The sequence below is a fragment of the Balaenoptera borealis genome, assembly GCF_965194805.1.
Source record: "Balaenoptera borealis genome assembly, chromosome: 9".
Classification (NCBI taxonomy): domain Eukaryota; kingdom Metazoa; phylum Chordata; class Mammalia; order Artiodactyla; family Balaenopteridae; genus Balaenoptera; species Balaenoptera borealis.
This window is the reverse complement of record NC_138873.1, coordinates 53237330-53258854: the sequence shown is the minus strand read 5'-3', so window position 1 is coordinate 53258854 and position 21525 is coordinate 53237330. Positions and strand designations below refer to the sequence as shown.

Sequence of the window (21525 nt, the reverse complement as noted above, 5' to 3'; positions counted from 1 at the left end):
AGGGTGACAAGACAGATGAGCATTAAAACATTAAGAATTAAATAGACAAAAAAGGAGGGAAAGGTTATTCTAGGCAGAAGGAACAGAATGAACTACTATACCCACCTTTTACCAATTTACCTTAATGTAGGTAACATTCAACATTTTACCCCAAAATATATTTTCTACAAACAACCTTTACCCAGCCAAAGATTTTCTAAATGTATATTTCAATTTTAAAAGGTATAAAATAAACTATCAAGGTCTCCACAGGATACCACATGTAGGATTTTGAGTGTGTAAACTCAATCATTAGCAGTACCAATATAACCAAACATAATAGCTACGAAAATAATTTATAGCTAAAAAAAAGGAACAAAATCTATTTCAACCACATACCATTTTAAGTTGGATTTAACGAAACTCAATTTGAAAAGTAATTTAATAAAAGTTAAATTAATAAAAATAACTTTAAAATAGTCATATATCCAAGAAAGAATATATGCTAAGACAAAAATAGGAAAAAAGGAATTTTATAAAAAAATATATTTTTTTATATAAAAAAATAGCAATGAAGGCAGTTATTAGACTAAGTCTGATACGTTAAGTTATACCAAGTTCTGAACATGTGACACTGTGAGTCATGCTCTAGATCAATGATAAATACAAGCTGTTGGTTTAATCAACCTTCTATAGGCTGGCAAATGTTTTCTAAAAGGGTTAGAGAGTAAATATTTTAAGCTGTGGGCCACATGGTCTCTTTCACAACTATTTTTTTTTTACTTTTTAACATCTTTATTGGAGTATAATTGCTTTACACTGTTGTGTTAGCTGCTGCTGTATAACAAAGTGAATCAGCTATACATATACATACATCCCCATATCTCCTCCCTCTTGCGTCTCCCTCCCACCCTCCCTATCCCACCCCTCTAGGTGGTCACAAAGCATGAGCTGATCTCCCTGTGCTAATCGGCTGCTTCCCACTAGCTATTTTACATTTGGTAGTATATATATGTCCATGCCACTCTCTCACTTCATCCCAGCTTACCCTTCCTCCTCCCCGTGTCCTCAAGTCCATTCTCTACCTCTGTGTCTTTATTCCTGTCCTGCCTCTAGGTTCGTTAGAACCATTTTTTTTTTTTTTTTAGATTCCATATATATGTGTTAGCATACGGTGTTTGTTTTTCTCTTTCTGACTTACTTCACTCTGTATGACAGACTCTAGGTCCATCCACCTCACTACAAATAACTCAGTTTCGTTTCTTTTTATGGCTGAGTAATATTCCATTGTATATATGTGCCACATCTTCTTTATCCATTCATCTGTTGATGGACACTTAGGTTGCTTTCATGTCCTGTCTATTGTAAATAGTGCTGTGATGAACACTGTGGTACATGACTCTTTTTGAATTATGGTTTTCTCAGGGTATATGCCCAGTAGTGGGATTGCTGGGTCATATGGTAGTTCTATTTTTAGTTTTTTAAGGAACCTCCATACTGTTCTCCATAGTGGCTGTATCAATTTACATTCCCACAAACAGTGCAAGAGCGTTCCCTTTTCTCCACACTCTCTTCAGCATTTATTGTTTGTAGATTTTTTGATGATGGCCATTCTGACTGGTGTGAGGTGATACCTCATTGTCGTTCTGATTTGCATTTCTCTAATGATTAGTGATGTTGAGCATCCTTTCATGTGTTTGTTGGCAATCTATATATCTTCTTTGGAGAAATGTCTATTTAGGTCTTCTGCCCATTTTGGGATTGGGTTGTTTGTTTTTTTGATCACAACTATTTAACTCAGCTGTTGTAGCATGAAAGTAGCCATAGATGTTACATAAATGAATTGGTGTGGCAGGGTTCTAATAAATCTTTATTTACAAAAACAGGTGGCTGGCTCATGACCACACTTTTTGCCAACCCCTGTTCTAGAGTCTCAAAGTGACTTCTCAATAATTCTTTTTATCAAGACAGCTTTACTTCCTTTCAAACACTTTCACATAAACTGTATTAGTGTTTCGTTAAAGCTTCTAAAAACATTTATAGGAAAACATAGCAGATATTCTCTTATTTTACAGATAAAGAAACTGAAGCTAAAAGGGATTGAGTGACTTGCCCTAAGGAGCTACCAGAAGAGCTGAGACTAAAAACCACACCTTTGTTATTTCCACAACTCTTACCCATCACCCTCCATACCTAATCCTCTAATGCCCCAACTGAAACAGTTCAATCATTTTTAGAATCCTCTGCTGAATCCCTGGGCTCTCTATAGCTGACTCACCATGCTCACAATAGATTTCAAGAACATCTACTTAAAAGTTCATCTAAATTATTTACTTAAATTCTGAAGACAAATTACTCTCAGATCTCTTCTCTCTTTAGAACATTCCTGTCTTCTTCCATTTAAGCAATCCTCTTATTCACAAGCCTCCTAAAATGTCACTTCATCTACAAATAGCCAGCCAGGAAAAGGAAAAAGTACACCTTCTTAAGGGGTTGTAAACTCTTTTGATCACTTAATAAGAATATGTGTACTCAGTAATATAAATGAAGTGAAAGGCCTGGTGCCTTCCTTTTGCAAACCTTACAACCTAATTAAGAAATATCGGAGGTACAAATATGAAACTAAGGAGCAACTCCATGTAACTTGGGTTAAATCTAAGAAACTTAAAAGAAATGTGAAAATTTAATTTACAGGACACACTGTCATAAAATACGTACCTTTTGTACTAATGAAGTCACAGATAATGCCCTGTATTTTGCATAATGAAAGTTTAATAAATACTAAATAACTACAGACAACTCTGTGAAATGGTAATGATACAGTCCAAAAGATAAAACTGTATCACATTTAAAAAAAAATTTTTTTTTAAGGGGGAAAGAGGGGTCTTCTCTTATTCTAGTTGTTGCCATGAAAGAGCAGCTTATATTGTACCAACTCCTTGTCCAAAAACAACTATCGAAGATGGACAAAATACAGACAGTCCTTGCTTTGCACAGTAGTGCAGGACTGGAAAAATGACCATGCAACATAAAACCATGCAAAGTGATCTTAATAGTTAATGGGAAAATTTATGATTGCTTTGTGATCTTTTAGAAAATTGTCAAAATATTAAAAACTCTGATGATTATAAATGTACAGGAAAATGAAAAAAGTAAATAAAACTAATATTTATTTAGTACTGTGTTTAACAGTACACTAATTAAAGCATTAGAAACATGGAGAATTAAAGTGCTTTATTTGTAAAAATCTTAAGCACAGTTTGAATAGTGCCTGCTTTCTTACAAGCAAGCATCTTTCCTAAACCTTGGCAAATTATCATACTCCTTTCTAAGTTTGGATCAACTTCAAACGTGTTACTTGCACTTTCAACACCATGAGATATCCCTGTTCCTTTAATGTGATATTTTTGCCAGTATCACTCCTTCTGGGATAACTTCATCTTTTTCATCACAACCACTTCCCTCATTTGTGTGGAAGAGTTTGCCTTCATTAAGCTCCTGGGGCTGCATATCTAAAGTCTCTCAAATGGTGGTAGTGTCAACAGCCCCACAGTTAGCTATGTCTTCTATAATTCCACTACCTTCTATTCAAATTTCACTTCCAGCATTATCACTTTTTGTTTCTTTGCTACACTTTCATCTTTCTTGGCTAATTCCCTCTTTCAATTATCCAGTTTTACAAAATGTTATGTGGGCTTATCAATGGACACAAGGGGGCTTCCCTGGTGGTGCAGTGGTTGAGAATCTGCCTGCTAATGCAGGGGACACGGGTTCGAGCCCTGGTCTGGGAGGATCCCACATGCCGCGGAGCAACTAGGCCCGTGAGCCACAACTACTGAGCCTGCACGTCTGGAGCCTGTGCTCCGCAACAAGAGAGGCCACAATAGTGAGAGGCCCGCGCACCGCGATGAAGAGTGGCCCCCACTTGCCACAGCTAGAGAAAGTCCTAGCACAGAAACGAAGACCCAACATAGCAATCAATCAATCAATCAATCAATAAATAAATCTTTAATGGACACAAGGAGGCAACACAACTGCATGCTTTGCTGTCTGTGAGTGAATTAAATAACAGCGGCATAACGACGATTCACTGACAGACACTGAAAGAAAGTGACCGGTCACTGATCATGATATGTATCTGTTGTTACATAATGAGTGGACCGAAGAGCTAACTCTTACGTAATTGTACTTTATGTGATTATTCACAGTTAATACACCATGACAAATGAAATTTGAGCCACATTGTTGGGGAACTGGCATTATTTAACTAAAGCATGTTAACTGAAATTCATGCATATTTGACCCATGCAAAGTGAGAACTGCCTGTATACAGAACTGTGTGTAGGCGCTGGAGGGCAATCAATGCAGGCAAGATTAAGGAACTACGATGGCTAAGAATTTACATCAGTAAATTGCAGATTCCCCTCAGCTTTTTCCTTGAGTGTATTTTCTAAATCCCAGCCAGGAGAGAGAGAATCTGAGCACAAAGCAAGGCTTCCTGTTCTGAGAAAGCAGAGACTAGAGATTGTGCCCTACCCAGGCGGAGGTATTTTGGTACATACACAGGGTATTGAGTTGCAATTCCAGAAGGATCATGACTAGGACTAAGGGCACTTTTTCCAGAAGCTAAACACAGGAAGTTTATACTGTCTTATATTATGGGCAAAGCAATCTGTCTAATGCTAGGGAATCCAGGAAGAGAGGGATGCTAGAAGGGTACAATGTAAGAAAGGTATGACCAAAGGTAGCTTCTTTGTGAAATTCTGTGCGCAGAGGCTGGAATTTAAACTTGTACCACCAACCCTAAGATGTACCAATTACTCACAGGATTATAGTTACTTCATACTTCATAAAGTGGTATTATGAAATTAAACATTGTTATATTTACCATTTTGTAAACCCATCCAGAGTTGCTTGTGATCTTTTTTCTGCATTTCATTGATTACTTGACTTTTGTGCTTTAAAGCATCCGCTTCTTTCACACAAGACATAAAATGAGCTTCAATTACATCCTTAGATGGACAGTGCAGAAGGTCCTTTTCTGGAAAACTCTATCAAAGGAAGAAAAAATAGACATATAAAACAGGTACACAGGGCTTCCCTGGTGGCACAGTGGTTGGGAATCCGCCTGCCAATGCAGGGGACACGGGTTCGAGCCCTGGTCCTGGAAGATCCCACATGCCGCGGAGCGGCTGGGCCCATGAGCCACAGTTACTGAGCCTGCGCGTCTGGAGCCTGTGCTCCGCGACGGGAGAGGCCACGATAGTGAGAGGCCCGCGCACTGCGATGAAGAGTGGCCCCCACTTGCCACAACTGGAGAAAGCCCTCGCACAGAAACGAAGACCCAACACAGCCAAAAATAAATAAATAAATTAAAAAAAAAAAAAAAACAGGTACACACATTACAAAATTAGCTCTTCAAAGAATTGTTATCTCCTGCAATTTTCCAATATTTTAAGCAAACCACCTCTTACCTTTGCAATAAAGAGATTTTAGTATAACTCCAAATACGTTTTAAAATTAACTTAACAATCTTTAGCTGTCTGGCATATTCTGCACTTTTTCCAAATAATCCTTATGTGATATGGTATGCATTTATACAACATGAAAAAAGATATGAAAGAGCAAGAATTTTAAAAATAGCTTTTTGACTGACCATACCTAGTATTGGCAAGAATGTGGATGGAAATGTAAAATGGTACAAACACTGTGGAAAACAGTTTGGTAGTTTCTTCTAAAAAAGCAAACAGACACCTACCATCTGATCCTGTCATTCTACAACTAGGTATTTACTTAAGAGGAATAAAAGCATATGTCTACACAAAGACTTGTACATGAATGTTCACAGCAGCTTTATTTGTAGCAGTAAAAACACAGGAAGCAACCTAAATGTCAACAGGTAAACAAATATATAAACTGTGGTATAAACTTATCAAAGTGTACACTTTTAACATGCATAGTTTCCTTTAGGTCAATTAGAGCTTGACAAAGCTGTTAAAATGTAAGGTCAGGGGCTTCCCTGGTGGCGCAGTGGTTCAGAGTCTGCCTGCCAATGCAGGGGACACGGGTTCGGGCCCTGGTCTGGGACGATCCCACATGCCGCGGAGCAACTGGGCCCGTGAGCCACAACTACTGAGCCTGCGCGTCTGGAGCCTGTGCTCCGCAACAAGAGAGGCCGCGATAGTGAGAGGCCCACGCACCGCGATGAAGAGTGGCCCCCTCTTGCCACAACTAGAAGAAAGCCCTCGCACAGAAACGAAGACCCAACACAGCCGTAAATAAATAAAATAAATTAAAAAAAAAAACCAAAAAAAAAAAAAAATGTTAGGTCAAACAGCTAAATTTACATTCTTTACCTTCACTGAATCTTTTAGGCAGTTGAGGCAATGATCATTGGACAAATAAGCAGTTATGTAAATGAGATGACATGCACTTTTCACCGAAAAAAAAGAAAGATATTAACAATGATAGCTAACTCTAATTGAGCACTTAGTATGTGACAAACATCGTACTAAGACTTTAATCTGGATTAAATCATTTAATTTTCCTAACAACTCAAGGTAAACACTATTGTTATTGCTATTTTACAGATAAAAAATATATAAATAAAGCTCTGGGAGTGGATAGAATTGTACAGCTTGCTAGTGGTGGAGTTAGAATTAGTCTGACTCAACAGTCCCAGCTCTTAAACCACCATGCAATACCACTTCCTCCCTAAGACCTAAATATGTACTTAATGATTATATTCGAACATTATCTTACCAAAAAAAGACATTGTTCTATAAGTCCTTTAATAAAAATGGAGTCAAATAATAATGGTAGAAAATAGCATTTAGTTATAGCCTACTCATGTTACTGTATTAATAGACAACATTCAATTATCCAAGTCATGGAAAGCTCCTGAATGATTAGGAAATTTACCATAGATGCCCTCCTACCAAAGGAAAAGGCACTTGACTACCTATGGCTATCTCCTAAAGCATATTTTTTAAATGCAAATAATCAGTCACACCTCCTTCTATTTTCATAGAATCCAGCCTCACAGTTTCTGCTGAGTAAACGGTAAGCCACTATATAACTACCCGCTGGTCACAGTTGCCTAGAGCAGAAGGAAACAGCTGAGACAATCAAATTGTCTCTCTAGGTACAAATGGATTCCAGATTCATGGTGCTCTTGAACTAGAAGTCCATAAAGAATTAAGATGGATGCTTTCAGACACAGGCACACAAAGGCAAAGAATAGGAGAAAATATAAAATGTCTTAAGAATGCAAAGGCAAAAGGAGAATATGAGGGACAGATAAAACTAAAAGATGAGAGAGGATATGGACAGCAGAGAGAGTGTCCCTGCCATAAGCAACTTTACTTTACAATCAGCTGTATTTGCTTTGAATTAGCTAGACTGAAGGGATTTGCCCTGGATTCCTGACCAGGACAAAGAATTAAGTGTACATCATATCAATTCTATTACAGTCAAATGGATTAGCATTATGATAGTTATTTGTATTTAAGAAAATTTCAGTTTTGTTATACTTGATCTATAAAATTAGAAGGTCTTTTTCAGACCAATGCTTTCTTTATTTTTTACTTTTTGAGGCCGTGCAGCATGTGGGATCTTTGCTCCCCAACCAACCAGGGATAGAACCTGCACCCCCTGCAGTGGAAGGGCGGAGTCTTAGCCACTGGACTGCCAGGGAAGTCTAGAAGGGCTTTTTCAGTTATTGTACAGTAGTCCCCAACCTTTTTGGCACCAGGGACCGGTTTCATGGGAGACGAATTTTCCTGGGAAGGGATTTGGGCAGTGGTTGGGGCGGGGTGGTAGGGATGGTTCAGGGGGTAATGAAGCTTCGCTCGCTTGCCCGCCACTCACCTCCTGCTGTGCGGCCCGGTTCCTAAAAGGCTGGGGACCCCTGTTGTACAGTTCACTACACTGCTAATTATCCACTTTGGTTATGAATGAGTGGCAGAAAATATAAAAGTTCATACTTCAAAGAAAATATTGTTTTCATGTAGTTTAATTTATGACCTATTTAAGCTTAAATACCGTTAGAATTTCTTAAAATTGTATACAAGCTGATTATGAAAAAAAGGAGTTAGGATCTCTCAGACCACTGGTTTGAAAAATCAGGAGGAAAAAAAATCCTGCCATTTTTTAGTGTTGCATCAGCATAGGCTGCTAATTCCTTCAATGGCTCTTGTAACCAGAGAAGGTACTGAGGTTTTGCTTTTCCCAGACTTCCACTGCTTTGCAGGTTTCTAAACTTAACCAATGCTGACACCTATAATTGATAGCTGACAATTCCAAATGCCTAGTCTTTATAGCAAAAGAGGGGGTCTATTAAGAGCGTGCATGTTTGTACACCTACCCTTCAACAGAGAATGCCCTATCTCCAGATGAACTCTTTAATGAAATGAACTCAGGGGAAGCATGAGAGCAGTAACAGAAAAACGGATATACCTGCTTAGGCAGCCATAGCAGTTGAATTAATTGTGGCAATGAATACAGTGTCAAGATGTCTCACCCAAAGCCCCCTCAGCTTCTACTCATGAAATGCTCTTCTTTCCATGATTAGCTTGGGCTGGGGTGGGAAATCTTTTTTTGAAAGCTTCACAATAAAATTACAAGCAGAATCTTGATTTGTTACATTACATTTCTAAATCTCTTCTCATATACATGAGCAGCTTTTTGTTTAAGTCCATATCTTTTCAGTCCAAACTCTTGCAAATAAAGGCAGCGACTTTAACACCATCTTTACTTGCTTTCATTAATCTTCCAAGTCAGAATCCTAATAAACTAGATCTAATTTCACTTTTTTCCTGAAAGGTTCCATTTACTTATATATTATTACCTGTGTCCTTTAATTAAAATATTAATCCAGGCAGTCTGGAGTATGTCCAGACGCATTAGAGATAACCAAATAACACTAAACGAAACATTAAAACTAGTTACAAAGTTAGTAAGAAAAAAAGCCTTTTCAGTCTATTAATAATAATATTACAAGCTCTATTATGACAATAGAGCAAAACAAAAAAACATTTTCCATGTACTGCTGATTCCTCCTTCTCCCCGTCTCCCACATCCAATCAAGTTCTGTTGACTCTACGTCCTAAATAGATCTGAATCCATTCACTTTCAACATTCCCAACGCCACTTTCCTAGTACAAATTAACAACTATGTGAAATTTCTGAAAAACCTCGTGACTGGATCCCATGCCCCAAATCTTACCCTCTTTAATTCATTTTTCACATTTGGAGTCATGCTGATCTTTCTAAAATGCAAATCTGGTCTTCTCACTCAGCTGCTCTGCTCTACTTTTAAGATAAAATCAAACTTCTGACGCTTTCAACAGTCGAATGATTTCTCTCTCTGCTAACCTCTCCAGCATAATCTCTTACTCGCATTTCACATACTCCATTCTCTTTCCCTTCTCTCCCACATACAGTCTCTGCTCCAACGATCCTGAATATCTGTCATCTGCTCAGACATTCTTTCAGCCATACTCTCTTTTCTGTTCCTTTACACAAACTATTTCTTCTGCCTGGCACACTCTCCTTGCCTATCTCTCAACCACCTACATGCCTACCCCCCAAAAAAATCCTCCTCAAAATTCAGATTCAGTTTTGATATCACTTCCTTCAGGAAATTTCCCTTACTCCCCAAGTCTAGGTCATGTTCACAAAGTCCTTATACTTGACCCTATAACATCACATATTTTATGTCACCGTACTCTTAAAGCTCCTCAAGACAGAGACCAAGACTGTTCTCAAGTCTGTGTCATCTCAAAAAAATTTTAAAAATAAGTAACTTTATTGAGATATGATTTCACATACAGCCAAATGAAGAAATTTTACGCATACAGTTAGATGAATTTTGATACTGCGTAACTGTCAGCCCAAACAAGATACAGGATATTACCATCACCTTCTAAAAAGTTCCTTGGTGCCCTGTGCAATCAGTTCCCCCATTTTGAACCTCAGCTATCACTGATCTGATTTGTATCACCAGAGATTAGGTTTGCCTATAATATAATCACATATCAACAGAATCATACAATGTGCGGTATTGTGTACTCTAGTGTCTTTCACTTAGCATGTTTTTGAGATTCATTTTTGTTACTGCATGTATCCATAGTTAGTTTCTTTTTATTGCATAGTAGTGTACAACTGAATGGATATACCACCATCTGTTAATCCAAAACCCTGTTAGTAGACATTAAGATTATATGCAAATTTTGGCTATTACTAAGAAAGTTGCTATGAACATTAGTGTACAAGTCTTCTGAGAACATGTTTTCATTTTTCTTGAGTATATACCTTGAAACAGAAATGTCGTCATAAAGAAAGTTTATGTCTAACTTTATTTAAAAACTGCCAAACTATTTTCCAAGATGAAAGTACAATTTTACACTCCCTCCAGCAATGTAAGAGTTCTGGTTACTACATTCCTCAAACTTAGTACTGTCAGAATTTTTTTTTTGGCCACACCGTGTGGCTTGCGGGATCTTAGTTCCCTGAACAGAGATTGAACCCGCCCCAGGGCAGTGAAAATGCCAAGTCCTAACCACTGGACCACCAGGGAATTCCTTTTTTTGGGGGTACTGTATTTTTAATTTTAGTCATTCTGAGTGTGAAGCAACATCTCATTTTGGTTTTTAATACACATTTCCCTGATGACTGATGATGTTGAGCGCCTTTTCATGTGCTGATTATTCCCACATGAACATACATATACATAGCATACATATATTATATATCTGTTCATGTATATACACATATACATGTGTGTGTGCATACACATGTCTGTTTAGATCTTTTGGATGTGTTCCAAAGTGAATGATATATTAGGGAACAATTTGAACAATGTAACTTTCATGTTTACTTTTGTAAACATTGTCCACAATAGTAGGTGAAGACAAAAAATGCACCCAGCTAAACCAAAGCATGTCAGAACACACAAAACACACACACACCTCAGAAATGGATCCACTACTTCAATTCATACTATGAGCTACACTCATCCACATCCTATGTTACAATTTTGTCTGATTTCAGATAACCTTCCTCCTATCACTTCATAACTAACAAGCTGCAATCCTTTCCAATGCTCATTTCAACAAGCAAATTTCCAGTCTTTTTCAACATAGAGTGCCATATTCATTGTAGTACTTATGTATTCCTTAAGCATTTAACATATGTAAAATTGTGCTTTTATTAGGTTCCTATCTTTTTCATTTGTCATTAATGAAGTTTTGGGGTTTCCTCTGATTTTTAACAACACAGTACTTTTTAGGAATATGTATCTTGCAGTAGAGCAAAACTATGTAGAAGTGGTGGAAGCAGACACTCTTGCCTTTTTCCTGATCTTAGGGTGAGACATTCAGTAAACCACTATTTAGCATGATTTCAGCTATAGGCTTCTCATATTTAGTCTTTGTCAAATTGAGACAATTCCCTTCTATTCCTAAGCTTGCTAAGAGTTTTGATGAAAAACGGGTACTGAGTTTTGTCAAAAGCTTTTTTTGCATCTATTCACCAAATCATTTCTCTTTTTTCTGCTAATATGCTGAATTGAATTAAATCAATTCATTGATAATGAAGTTGAAGTTACCCTTGTATTTGTGGGACAATCTCAACATGGTCATGGTGTATTGTCCTTTTTTATGTTGCTGCATTCGATTTGCTTGTATTTTCTTGAGAGTGTCTGCATCTAAGTTCATTAGAAATACTGGTCTGCAATTTTCCTTTAATATCTTTAATAGGTTTTGGTATCAGAGTTATTCTGGCCTGTAAAACAAATTGGGAAATATTCCCTCCCCTTCTATTTCTGGAAAAAGCCTACAGATTGACATTATTTATTCCTTAAACATTTGACAGAATTCACCAATCACGAAACTAGGCAAGAAATTTTACTTTGTGAGAACTTTTTTTTAAATTACAAATCTAACTTCTACATATATTTAGGGGCTATTCATATCTGCTACTTCTTTTCATTGAATTTGTCCATTTGTCAAATTTTCTGGCATAAAGTTGTTCATGATATTTCTCACTATCCTATTAATGTTTATAAGATCTGTAGAAATATCCCATTTTTTCATTCCTGGTATCAGAAATTATGTTTTCCTACTATAGAAAGTTTTTAATTTCCTCTAAGCACTGCTTAGGGTGACTCCCACAAACTTTAATATGTTGTGTTTCCATTATCATTCAGTTTGAAATACTTTTAAAATTTCCCTTGTGATTTCTTCTTTGACCCATAGCTAACTGAAGATTTAGTGGCCTCATCCTTTAGATAAGTGCGGCCACATATTTTACTTACAGACATTATTAACCCTTCCTTAAAATGATATTATTCTTGACTTAAACTGTCATTTCTCTTTTAAAGAAGTTAAAAGAGGTAATCTTTTCTATTTATTTACCATTGCTAGTGTTCTTCATTCCTGCCTGTAGCTTCTTCCAGTGCTTTAAGATGTCATTCCATTTTCTTTTGTTCTTCAATATTTGTTTCTTTTGTTCTTCACTATTTGATGAGAAGTCACCCATCATTAACCTATTGTTCTCTTGTGTCATTTTTTTGGTGGCTGCTTTCAAGATTTTCTGTTTATAACTGGTTTTCAGCAGTTTATGACGTGCTTGGATGTGGTTTTCTACATAGTTACTTGCTTTAGATTTGCTGATCTTCTTTAACACAGACTGTTTTCTCCCCCAAATTCGGAAAATTATTAATCATTATTTCTTTTTTAAAAAATTGAGATATAGTTCATATACAATTCACTTAAAATTGACCATTTTAAAGACTAGAACTCAGCAGTTTTTAGTATGCAGTTGCCCTCCATACCTGCAGCTTCTTCATCCATGTATTCAACCAACCACGGATCAAAATGCAGTTGGTTTTATCTGTGGATGCAGAACTTGTGGATACGGAGGGTTGACTGTACTACACCATTTTATATAAGGGGCTTCAGCATCCAGCGGATTTTGTTATGGAGAGGGGCGTCATGGAACCAACCCCCCACAGACACCCAGGGACAACTCTATTCACAAGCTGTACAACCATTACTGCTATGTAATTACATAATATTTTCAACACTCAGAAACAAACCTCGTATCTGTAAGCAGTCACTCCCCATTCTGCCCTCCCTCCAGCTCTTGAAAACCACTACTCAACTTTCTGTCTCTACGGATTTGCATATTTTGGACGTTTCATATAATGAATCATATAAAGTGCAGCCTTTTGAGTCTGCCTCCTTTTGCTCAGGCTCAGTATGATGTTTCAAGGTTCTTCTGTGCTATAGCATGTAACAGTACTCCGTTCCTTTTCATGGCCAAACTATATTCCATTGTATGGATATACATTTTGTATATCCATTCATCAGTTGATAAGCATCTGGATTGCTTCCACTTCTTGGTTCTTATGACTAAAGCTGCTATGAACAACCATGTACAAGTTGATGGGTAGACATATGTTTTCAATTCCCTTGTGTATGTAACTATGAATGGAGTTGGTAGGTCATATGGCAGGTCTTAATCATTTGAGGGAATTGCCAGATTGTTCTCCAAAGCAGCTGCAGCATTTTACATTCACAACAGTAACATGTAACATATGAAAAGTACCGATTAGCCCATTCTCTCCAACACCTGTTATTGTCCAACATTTTGATTATAGCTATTTTAGTGGGCATGAAGGGGTAACTCACTGAGGTATTTCTTTGCAGTTCCCTAATGACTAATTATGCTGAGGTTTTGTGGTTTTTTTTCATTTTTTATTTTTACACAATTTTTAAAGGTTACTTTCCATTTACAATTATTACAAAATACTGGCTATATTCCCCGTGCTGCACAGTACATCCTTGAGCCTATCTAACACCCAAGAGTCTGTACCTCCCACTTCCCCCACCTCTATGTCTCCTCTCCCCCCACACTGGTAACCACTAGTTTGTTCTCTATATCTGTGAATCTCCTTCTTTTATGTCATATTCACTAGTTTGTCTTATTTTTTAGATTCCACACATAAGTGACATCATACAGTATTTATCTTTCTCTGACTTACTTCACTTAGCATAATGCCCTCCAGGTCTATCCATGTCACTGCAAATGGCAAAATTTCATTCTTTTTTATGGCTGAGTAGTATCCCATTGTATATATATATATATATATATATATATCGCATCTTCCTTATCCATTCATCTGTTGATGGACACTTAGGTTTTTTCCATGTCTTGGCAACTATAAATAATTATGCTTGGTTTCTTTTCATATGCTTACTGGCCATTTATATACCTTCTTTGGAGAAATGTCTACTCAAATCCTTTTTCCATTTTTAATTGGGTTATTTACCTTTTTATTACTAAATTCTAACAGTTCCTTATATATTCGGGACACCAGACCATATTAAATATATAATTTTGCAAATACTTTCTCCTATTCTGTGGGTTGTCTTTTCATTTCCTTTGAAGCACAGAAAGTATTGCATTCTGATGAAGTCCAATTTATCTATTATCTATCTATCTATCTATTTTTTTCTTTGGTTGCTTGTACTTTAGTTGCTGGTACCATGTAGTTGTGTTTACTGTTGCTTTGAAACCAGGAAATGTGAGTCAAATCATATTTCTTAAAATTTTCTTTCTGACCCATGTCCTTCTTCCTTTCCTTCTAGGACTCCAATTACATGTATGTTAGACTGCTTGATATTATCCTAGAAGTCATTGGGACTCTGTCCCCGCCTCCCTCCAATTTTCTTCTCTCAGTTCTTTACATTGAATAATTTCTATGGACCGGTCAAGTTCACAGAAGCTTTCTTATGCCACCTCCAATTCACTGTTAAGTCCATCAGTGAACTTTTAATTTCAGATACTGTTTTCAGTTCTGCAATTTTGTTATCTTAAGTCACTGAGTTTTTAATAGTTGCTTTAATTCATTTTTTGCTAATTCCAAATGTGGGTTATCTCAGGGTCAATGTCTATTGACAGCATTTTTCCCCTTGATATGGTTCAAGTTTCCCTGCTTATTTGCATGTCTAGTAATAGACGATTGTATGCTAAACATTGTGAATATGGTGTAAGGATTCTAGATTATACTGTCTTTCTTGTTGAGTTTGTTCTGCCTGGAGCCTCTCCTTGATCTTAAAAAGGCTTAATTTTAGGCTTTATTAGGGCAGATCCAGAGCAATCCTTACTCTGTAAGAGGACTTAAACTTTGTCTGTAAAGAGCAAGATGGTAAATGTATTATTTGTGGGCCATATAATGTCTATAGCAAGCACTCAACTCTGCTGTTGTAGTCCAAAAGCAGTATGTAAATGAATTAACATGGCTGGCTGCATCCATCCATTATTTATGGTCACTAGAATTTATATTCCACATCATTTTCACATGTCACAAAATATTATTCTTCTTTTAATTTCTTTTCAGCCACTAACAAATATAAAAACCATCCTTAGATCACAGGACATATAAAAACAGTCAGTGGGCCAGATTGGCACACAGGCCATAACTTGCCGAACCTGTCCAAAAGCACAGCCTTTCAGGAATCTAAGATTAATACCCAATATATTAACTAGGTCTTTCTCCACTCTGGATGGGCTGAAATCCAACATCTCCAGGTATTATGATATTTCTCCCACTTTTAACCCCCTAACATGCACTCTTTACTAGGCCTTAAGGAACATCACCTACACGTGTACAGCCCAACCCTCAGCCAAGCACTCTTGGGGAACTCATACTTCTGTACGTACCCTCTTCTTCAACAACCTGTCTAACAAGTTCCAGCTGCTTCAGCAGCCCAGAACTCCAATCTCTGCACCCTCAGTTCAGTAGAACTTCCTTGCTCTGCTTGAGTTCCACTCCCCATGACACAGTTAGCCAATTACCCTGAAGCACAGAGATGGGCTAAATGCGGGGCTCACCTCGTTTGTTCTCTTTCTCTCTACATCCAGTGCCTGAAAACAGCTCTACTTCATATATTTTGTCTGGCTTTATAGCTGCTTATGACTAGAGGTAAAATACAATCCACTTACTCTGTCAGAGGTGAAAGCAGATGTTAACCCCAATAAATATTTGATATATAATTTAATGACTAAACAAACCTTATTTCATAAAGTTTTAAGTATGTGTGACCCTCTGTGATCTCAACCTCTTGGTGCCCACACCTTTCTGTAACCCCTTCCCCTGGAGTGTAGGTAGGACCTGTGATCTGTATTAATCAAAAGAATATGGCAAAGGGACTTCCCTGGTGGCACAGTGGTTAAGAATCTGCCTGCCAATACAGGGGACACGGGTTCAATCCCTGGTCCAGGAAGATCCCACATGCCGTGGAGAAACTAAGCCTGTGTGCCACAACTACTGAGCCTGCGCTCTAGAACCTGTGCGCCGCAGCTACTGAGCCCATGTGCTGCAACTACTGAAGCCTGCACGCCTACAGCCCGTGCTCCGCAACAAGAGAAGCCACCGCAATGAGAAGCCCGTGCACCACAACGAAGAGTAGCCCCCGCTCGCCGCAACTAGAGAAAGCCCACACGCAGCGACAAAGACACAAAGCAGCCAAAAATAAATTAAAAATTTAAAAAAAAAATGTGGCAGAGATTATGGATACTACTCCTGTGATTAAGTCATGTTATATAACTCTGGTCTTGCTAACAGACTAGCTCTAGAGGCTCTTTTTGTTGACTCAATGAAGTAAGCTACCATGCTGGGAAAATCCACATGGCAAGGAACTTCAAGCAGCCTGTAGGTGCTGAGTACAGCCTCTAGCTAACAGTCAACAAGAAGATATATCCTTTAGTCCCACAATCACAAAGAAATGAACTCTGCCAGCAACCTGAGTGAACTTGGAAGCAGATTCTCAAGTCTCGAGGCAAGAATACAGGCCAGTCAATACCTTGACTACAGCCTTGTGAGACACTAAGCTGAGGATCCAGGTAAGCCTGACCCACAGAAACTGTGCGATAATAAACGTGTGCTGTTCTAAGCTGCTACATTTCTGCTCACCTGTCCCACCGTGATAGACAGATAATATAATACCCTACTGATAAAATACTTCAAGACAGCCACCAATATTTAGAGCTGGGAAGTACAGGCAGCAGAAGCATAGGAGAGACCATGAAGTGCACTTAAGAACAAGGAAAGCTACCTCAGATCTATGTCATCAACACACAGTGGAAGGAGCAGGGACGTGGTAAATTACCTTAGATAGAGACACAGTGGCTCTTGGCCTAATAAGAAAACTTGTTCATCAGAAAAAGGGTGCAGTCAGTCCTACAGGTATAGTCAGGACCAGTGGTAGTGTCTTCCCATGCACCGTAGGAAAGATAGAGTGCCTTGATCCAAAAACCTAAGTTTGTCTGGTCACGATCATTCAGCAGTGTTTTACACAGAAACACCTACCTTAATGCTGACCCAATTCTGCCTAGCAAATGTGAGCTCTGACCCCTAATAATCACTGTCAAGATTCAAAATTTAAATTTCTGTTCTTTTCAAAACCTAAATAAATCAGTTTAGCACCATTTTATTAAGAGAAAAACACTGAATTATTGTTGGGTTTTTTTTACTCCATTAATTTTTTTTTAGGATAGATATGCAATAGACCTGAGCATTTTAAAGAGCCCACTCTCTTCATTTGATGTTACTAAATTTCTGAATCACACTACTAACTTCCCTCCTTAAAAACTGCATATACTGTAAGCAACCTTTTGATTATAATGCAGCTTTGCAAGCAAAATGCCTATAGGAATAATGAAATATCAAAGAAAAAAAAGAGAGAAAGCAAAGGTAGCAAAATAACAATTGGCAAATCCAGGTGAAAGGTTTGTGGGTGTTCGACTCTCAATCTTTCTAATACAGGTTTGAATTTTTAAAAATAAAAGCTGAGGAAAGAGAAATAAAATAATTTTCTCAGGAGGCTAATCAGATTTAGGAATCAAAAATGTCCTTGAAGCTAATTAAGAAAACCATGAAGAAGATACCTTTTTCATTCCTGTTTCGGTAAACAGAAAAAGAAAGCAAAGTAAATCTACATGTTTTAAAGTAGTTAACACTTTACAATTGCATAATATTTCTCTCTCAGAATTCAAAAAATAATATAAAAATTCCTACAAAAACAATTTTCTGAATCATCCTTTACAACCTTTTGGTTTTGTACACAACACTAACTTTTTTTAAAAATAAATTTATTTATTTATTTATTTATTTATTTATGGCTGCGTTGGGTCTTCGCTGCTGCGCACGGACTTTTCTCTAGTTGCGGCGAGCAGGGGCTACTCTTCATTCTGGTGCATGGGCTTCTCATTGCAGTGGCTTCTCTTGTTGTGGAGCACAGGCTCTAGGCACGCAGGCTTCAGTAGTTGTGGCTCGCGGGCTCTAGAGTGCAGGCTCAGTAGTTGTGGCACACGGGCTTAGCTGCTCCGCGGCATGTGGGATCTTCCTGGACCTGGGCTCGAACCCATATCCCCTGCGTTGGCAGGCAATTCTCAACCACTGTGCCACCAGGGAAGTCCAACACTAACTTTTAAATCTGCATTGTTTTCTAAACTCTTGTTATTCAACCCATGGTCTGGTGGATCAACAGCACTGCGAACTTGTTAAAAATGCAGAACCTCTGCCCTCAACGCAAACCTATGGAATCAGAATCAAAATCTGCACTTTAACAAGACACACATGTGATTTGTACGTACATTAAATTTTGAAAAGCACTGCTCTAGACATTAAAATTCACTTACTATAAACATTATGAATCTATTCAAATGACAAGCATCAAAGTCAGTTAAAAATTAGAGAAAATATGTCCTTTCGAAAAATTTTTAACAGGTTTTCTCCCCAAGAATTCAGTGTGAACTATGAACTGACCCAAATGTGTGTGATGGAGGTGGGGGAATCTCTTGGAGACTTCAGTGTTGCACAAAATCTAATTAAAATCAATATCTTTGAAAGCAACTGTAAAAGAAAAATTCTAAGCAGTCTGGTTAAAGCACACACATCATCTGACACACTCAATACAAAATCATAAAAGATAAAATACTGATGCATCAACTGACAGAAGGTTGTTACTCAATAAATTTAACCTGTTGATGAGAAACTATTTTCTAGAAACTTAAAGAAAACCTGCTTCCTCAATCTAAAAGCATTGCTTTTCTACCTGCAAATTTAATGCTTACTCAGTTTCATTATAATCAATCAAAAGCCATAAGGCACTACAAGGGGATGTGGGCCTACATCAGTCCGTATAAGCTATCAATTAAATACCTGAGGACGACCTTTGTGGTAAACCAGGTCTTATAACCCTAAATAAAGGGAACTTAGTATAGGGAGAAAGAAATCTGGGCAATAATTTTCCTCCAACACAAGCCAGGGTCAGAAAGAGTAACAGCAGCTGACAGAAACACGCTGGTAGTTGGAGCAAATTTAAAACATCCTCTAACATTCTGCTTTCTATTTAATTTCTCTAATAAACTTTCCATCGGGGAAGACAATGTATGACCTACTAAGGATCCCAAAGAGCAATTCATTTTAAAATATCAAGAACAAACCCATTACCTGTCAACACAAAAACTGTATTTTTGTGAAAAATAACTATATTTTTCAGGACGACAACAACAACAACAATTTAGGGAGAAGACCGGCACTGCTGTACAGTTTTGCAAATACCTTTATAACGTCTGGCTTAATGGGAAGTAGATAGAGTTATCTTATTTGCTTCCACATTCAATACTGTGCAGTTGTTTTGGTTAAAGTATGTAATTATACAGGTTTATAAAAATATGTAGTTGGAAAAAGTAGTATTTTAATAGTCTTTTCAGATTTATGGATATTCTTTTTTGATACTACATTAATTCAATAAGCATAGTTTATTATAACATTAATGTGGAATCTGAAAACACATCAATAAACATTTTGACCTCTGTTACATTAAAATTCCTGATGCTAGCCATGCACTTTGAACAGATCTTTCACACATGCATAATAATTTCTCAACATAATGCATTGATCATTTGGAAAGTATCTGTTTACTGAGTTAAAGTAGGCCATCTCCAAACGTTTTCACATTTCACTACATAAAACTTCTTAAAAACCAATTTGTTAAAATGACCACCAATCTCATCAGAAAATTCTTTGAGAATAATAAAGCTGTCAAGCTCATGGTGACAGATACATGTTTTCCAAAATTCTAATTTTCACTTAAAAGTGCAAATCTTATCATTGGAAACAAATACTGTCAGTTGTTTTCTCTGCAATGAGAGGTCACTTTGTTTGTTTTCAAGAAACTATCTAACAAATACCCAAATGTGAATAAACCACAGTTTTTCAGTCACTCTTTCAAATAAAAAATGGTGTTTCATGAGAAAAGTGGCTCATTTAGCTCTCAAAGTAAACAAGGGCACAATGCTTTTCCTTAAGACAACCATCGCATTTGGCACACAGAAGTGCTTTATGTGTATTCCCATTTCACCACATGAGATTAAAAAGACATGTACTTAAGAGTCAAGATTAATAATAATTAATAATTTGTACCGCTTCACCCAGAACAGTCCTAGTGTGTGGTGGTGAAGAATACAACGACCACTAGCACATTTTGGTACAGGGCCTTGCTCTGTGCTAAGGTGCCAGAAGTTTTGCCCACCATCGCTTTTGCAGATCAGTACAAATTTAAACACAGTGGAAAGAGCAAATAGCATCTTAATATTATTATGGAAATAGGAATCCCCATGGATCTGGGTCCATCAAGCACTCTGAGAACCATGACACTATACCAATCATAAGAATTCTAAGCCTTTCCTATCACTATTACAATCCATCAACTAATTCAACCAATAATTACAGAGGGCCTAGCAGGCAATGCCAACTAGGTACCATAAACTTTGTTTGAGTATCTTTTGTATCATTCACTCATATATCCCAGGCTCCTAGAACAGTGCCTGGCTGGCACACAGAAGGCTCTCAGTATTTGTTGAATGAATAAATAAGTGGGTAGCTATGATATATTTTAACCTAGATTTCAAAGTCTTTTAGAGTGCATTCCACACACACACACACACACACACACCCCACACACACACGCACACCATCTAATTACTGGAAATGCTTTTCAACATAATGGGAAAGACCTGTTAGGCAATATGGAACCTCTACACTTATTATGCTTAGAGTAGTTTTACCTTCCTACCATTCTAAATTTAAATTATTATACATACAGGCAGTCCTTGCTCTTCATGGTAACTGAGACTCATGCATATTAGAACCATGTCCTCACTCTGTATGGTTCCGTGGTAACTAACATCTGTGGTAGCATGGTGCTGTGCAAAGTATATTAGTGCAAATAACAGGGAAATAAATGCAGATGCCCCACAAATTCAATTTCAGTAAAACGGAAAGGAAAGTAACTTAGGAAGACTGGGTGAGCCTTTGGGCAGTGACTTTGAATAAGTGACCCTAATGGGAAAGCAAATCAGACACCTAAATGACTTTTGAAACTCTTAGCATGTCTCCCTCCCACTATATGTCACCATTTGAGAATCACTGCCTAGTGATCAACTAATAGAGGGGGTTCAATCCTTTAGCAG

At 37.5% G+C, this 21525-nt stretch overlaps 1 protein-coding gene and 1 long non-coding RNA gene across 9 annotated transcripts in view; one reads left to right on the top strand and one right to left on the bottom strand.

Moving 5' to 3' along the window:
* ATG5 (autophagy related 5) overlaps window positions 1-21525 on the bottom strand; it is a 125011-nt gene that overhangs the window by 75964 nt on the left and 27522 nt on the right. For all 7 annotated transcript variants that reach the window (XR_014248215.1, XM_082404900.1, XM_082404896.1 and 4 more), the window contains one exon: window positions 4868-5030. Coding sequence is in view for 6 of the 7 variants with exons in the window: in XM_082404900.1 (XP_082261026.1) it covers window positions 4868-5030 (163 nt within the window). In the remaining variant the exon portion in view is untranslated. The remainder of the gene's footprint in view (window positions 1-4867; window positions 5031-21525) is intronic.
* On the top strand, window positions 4956-16500 carry LOC309634631. 2 transcript variants are annotated; one of them, XR_014248262.1, is made up of 3 exons: window positions 4956-5065; window positions 5373-5985; window positions 6308-16500. It is a non-coding gene; the product is annotated as an uncharacterized lncRNA (long non-coding RNA). The 2 variants fall into 2 exon arrangements; XR_014248263.1 differs by lacking the exon at window positions 4956-5065 and having other exon boundaries at window positions 5073-5985.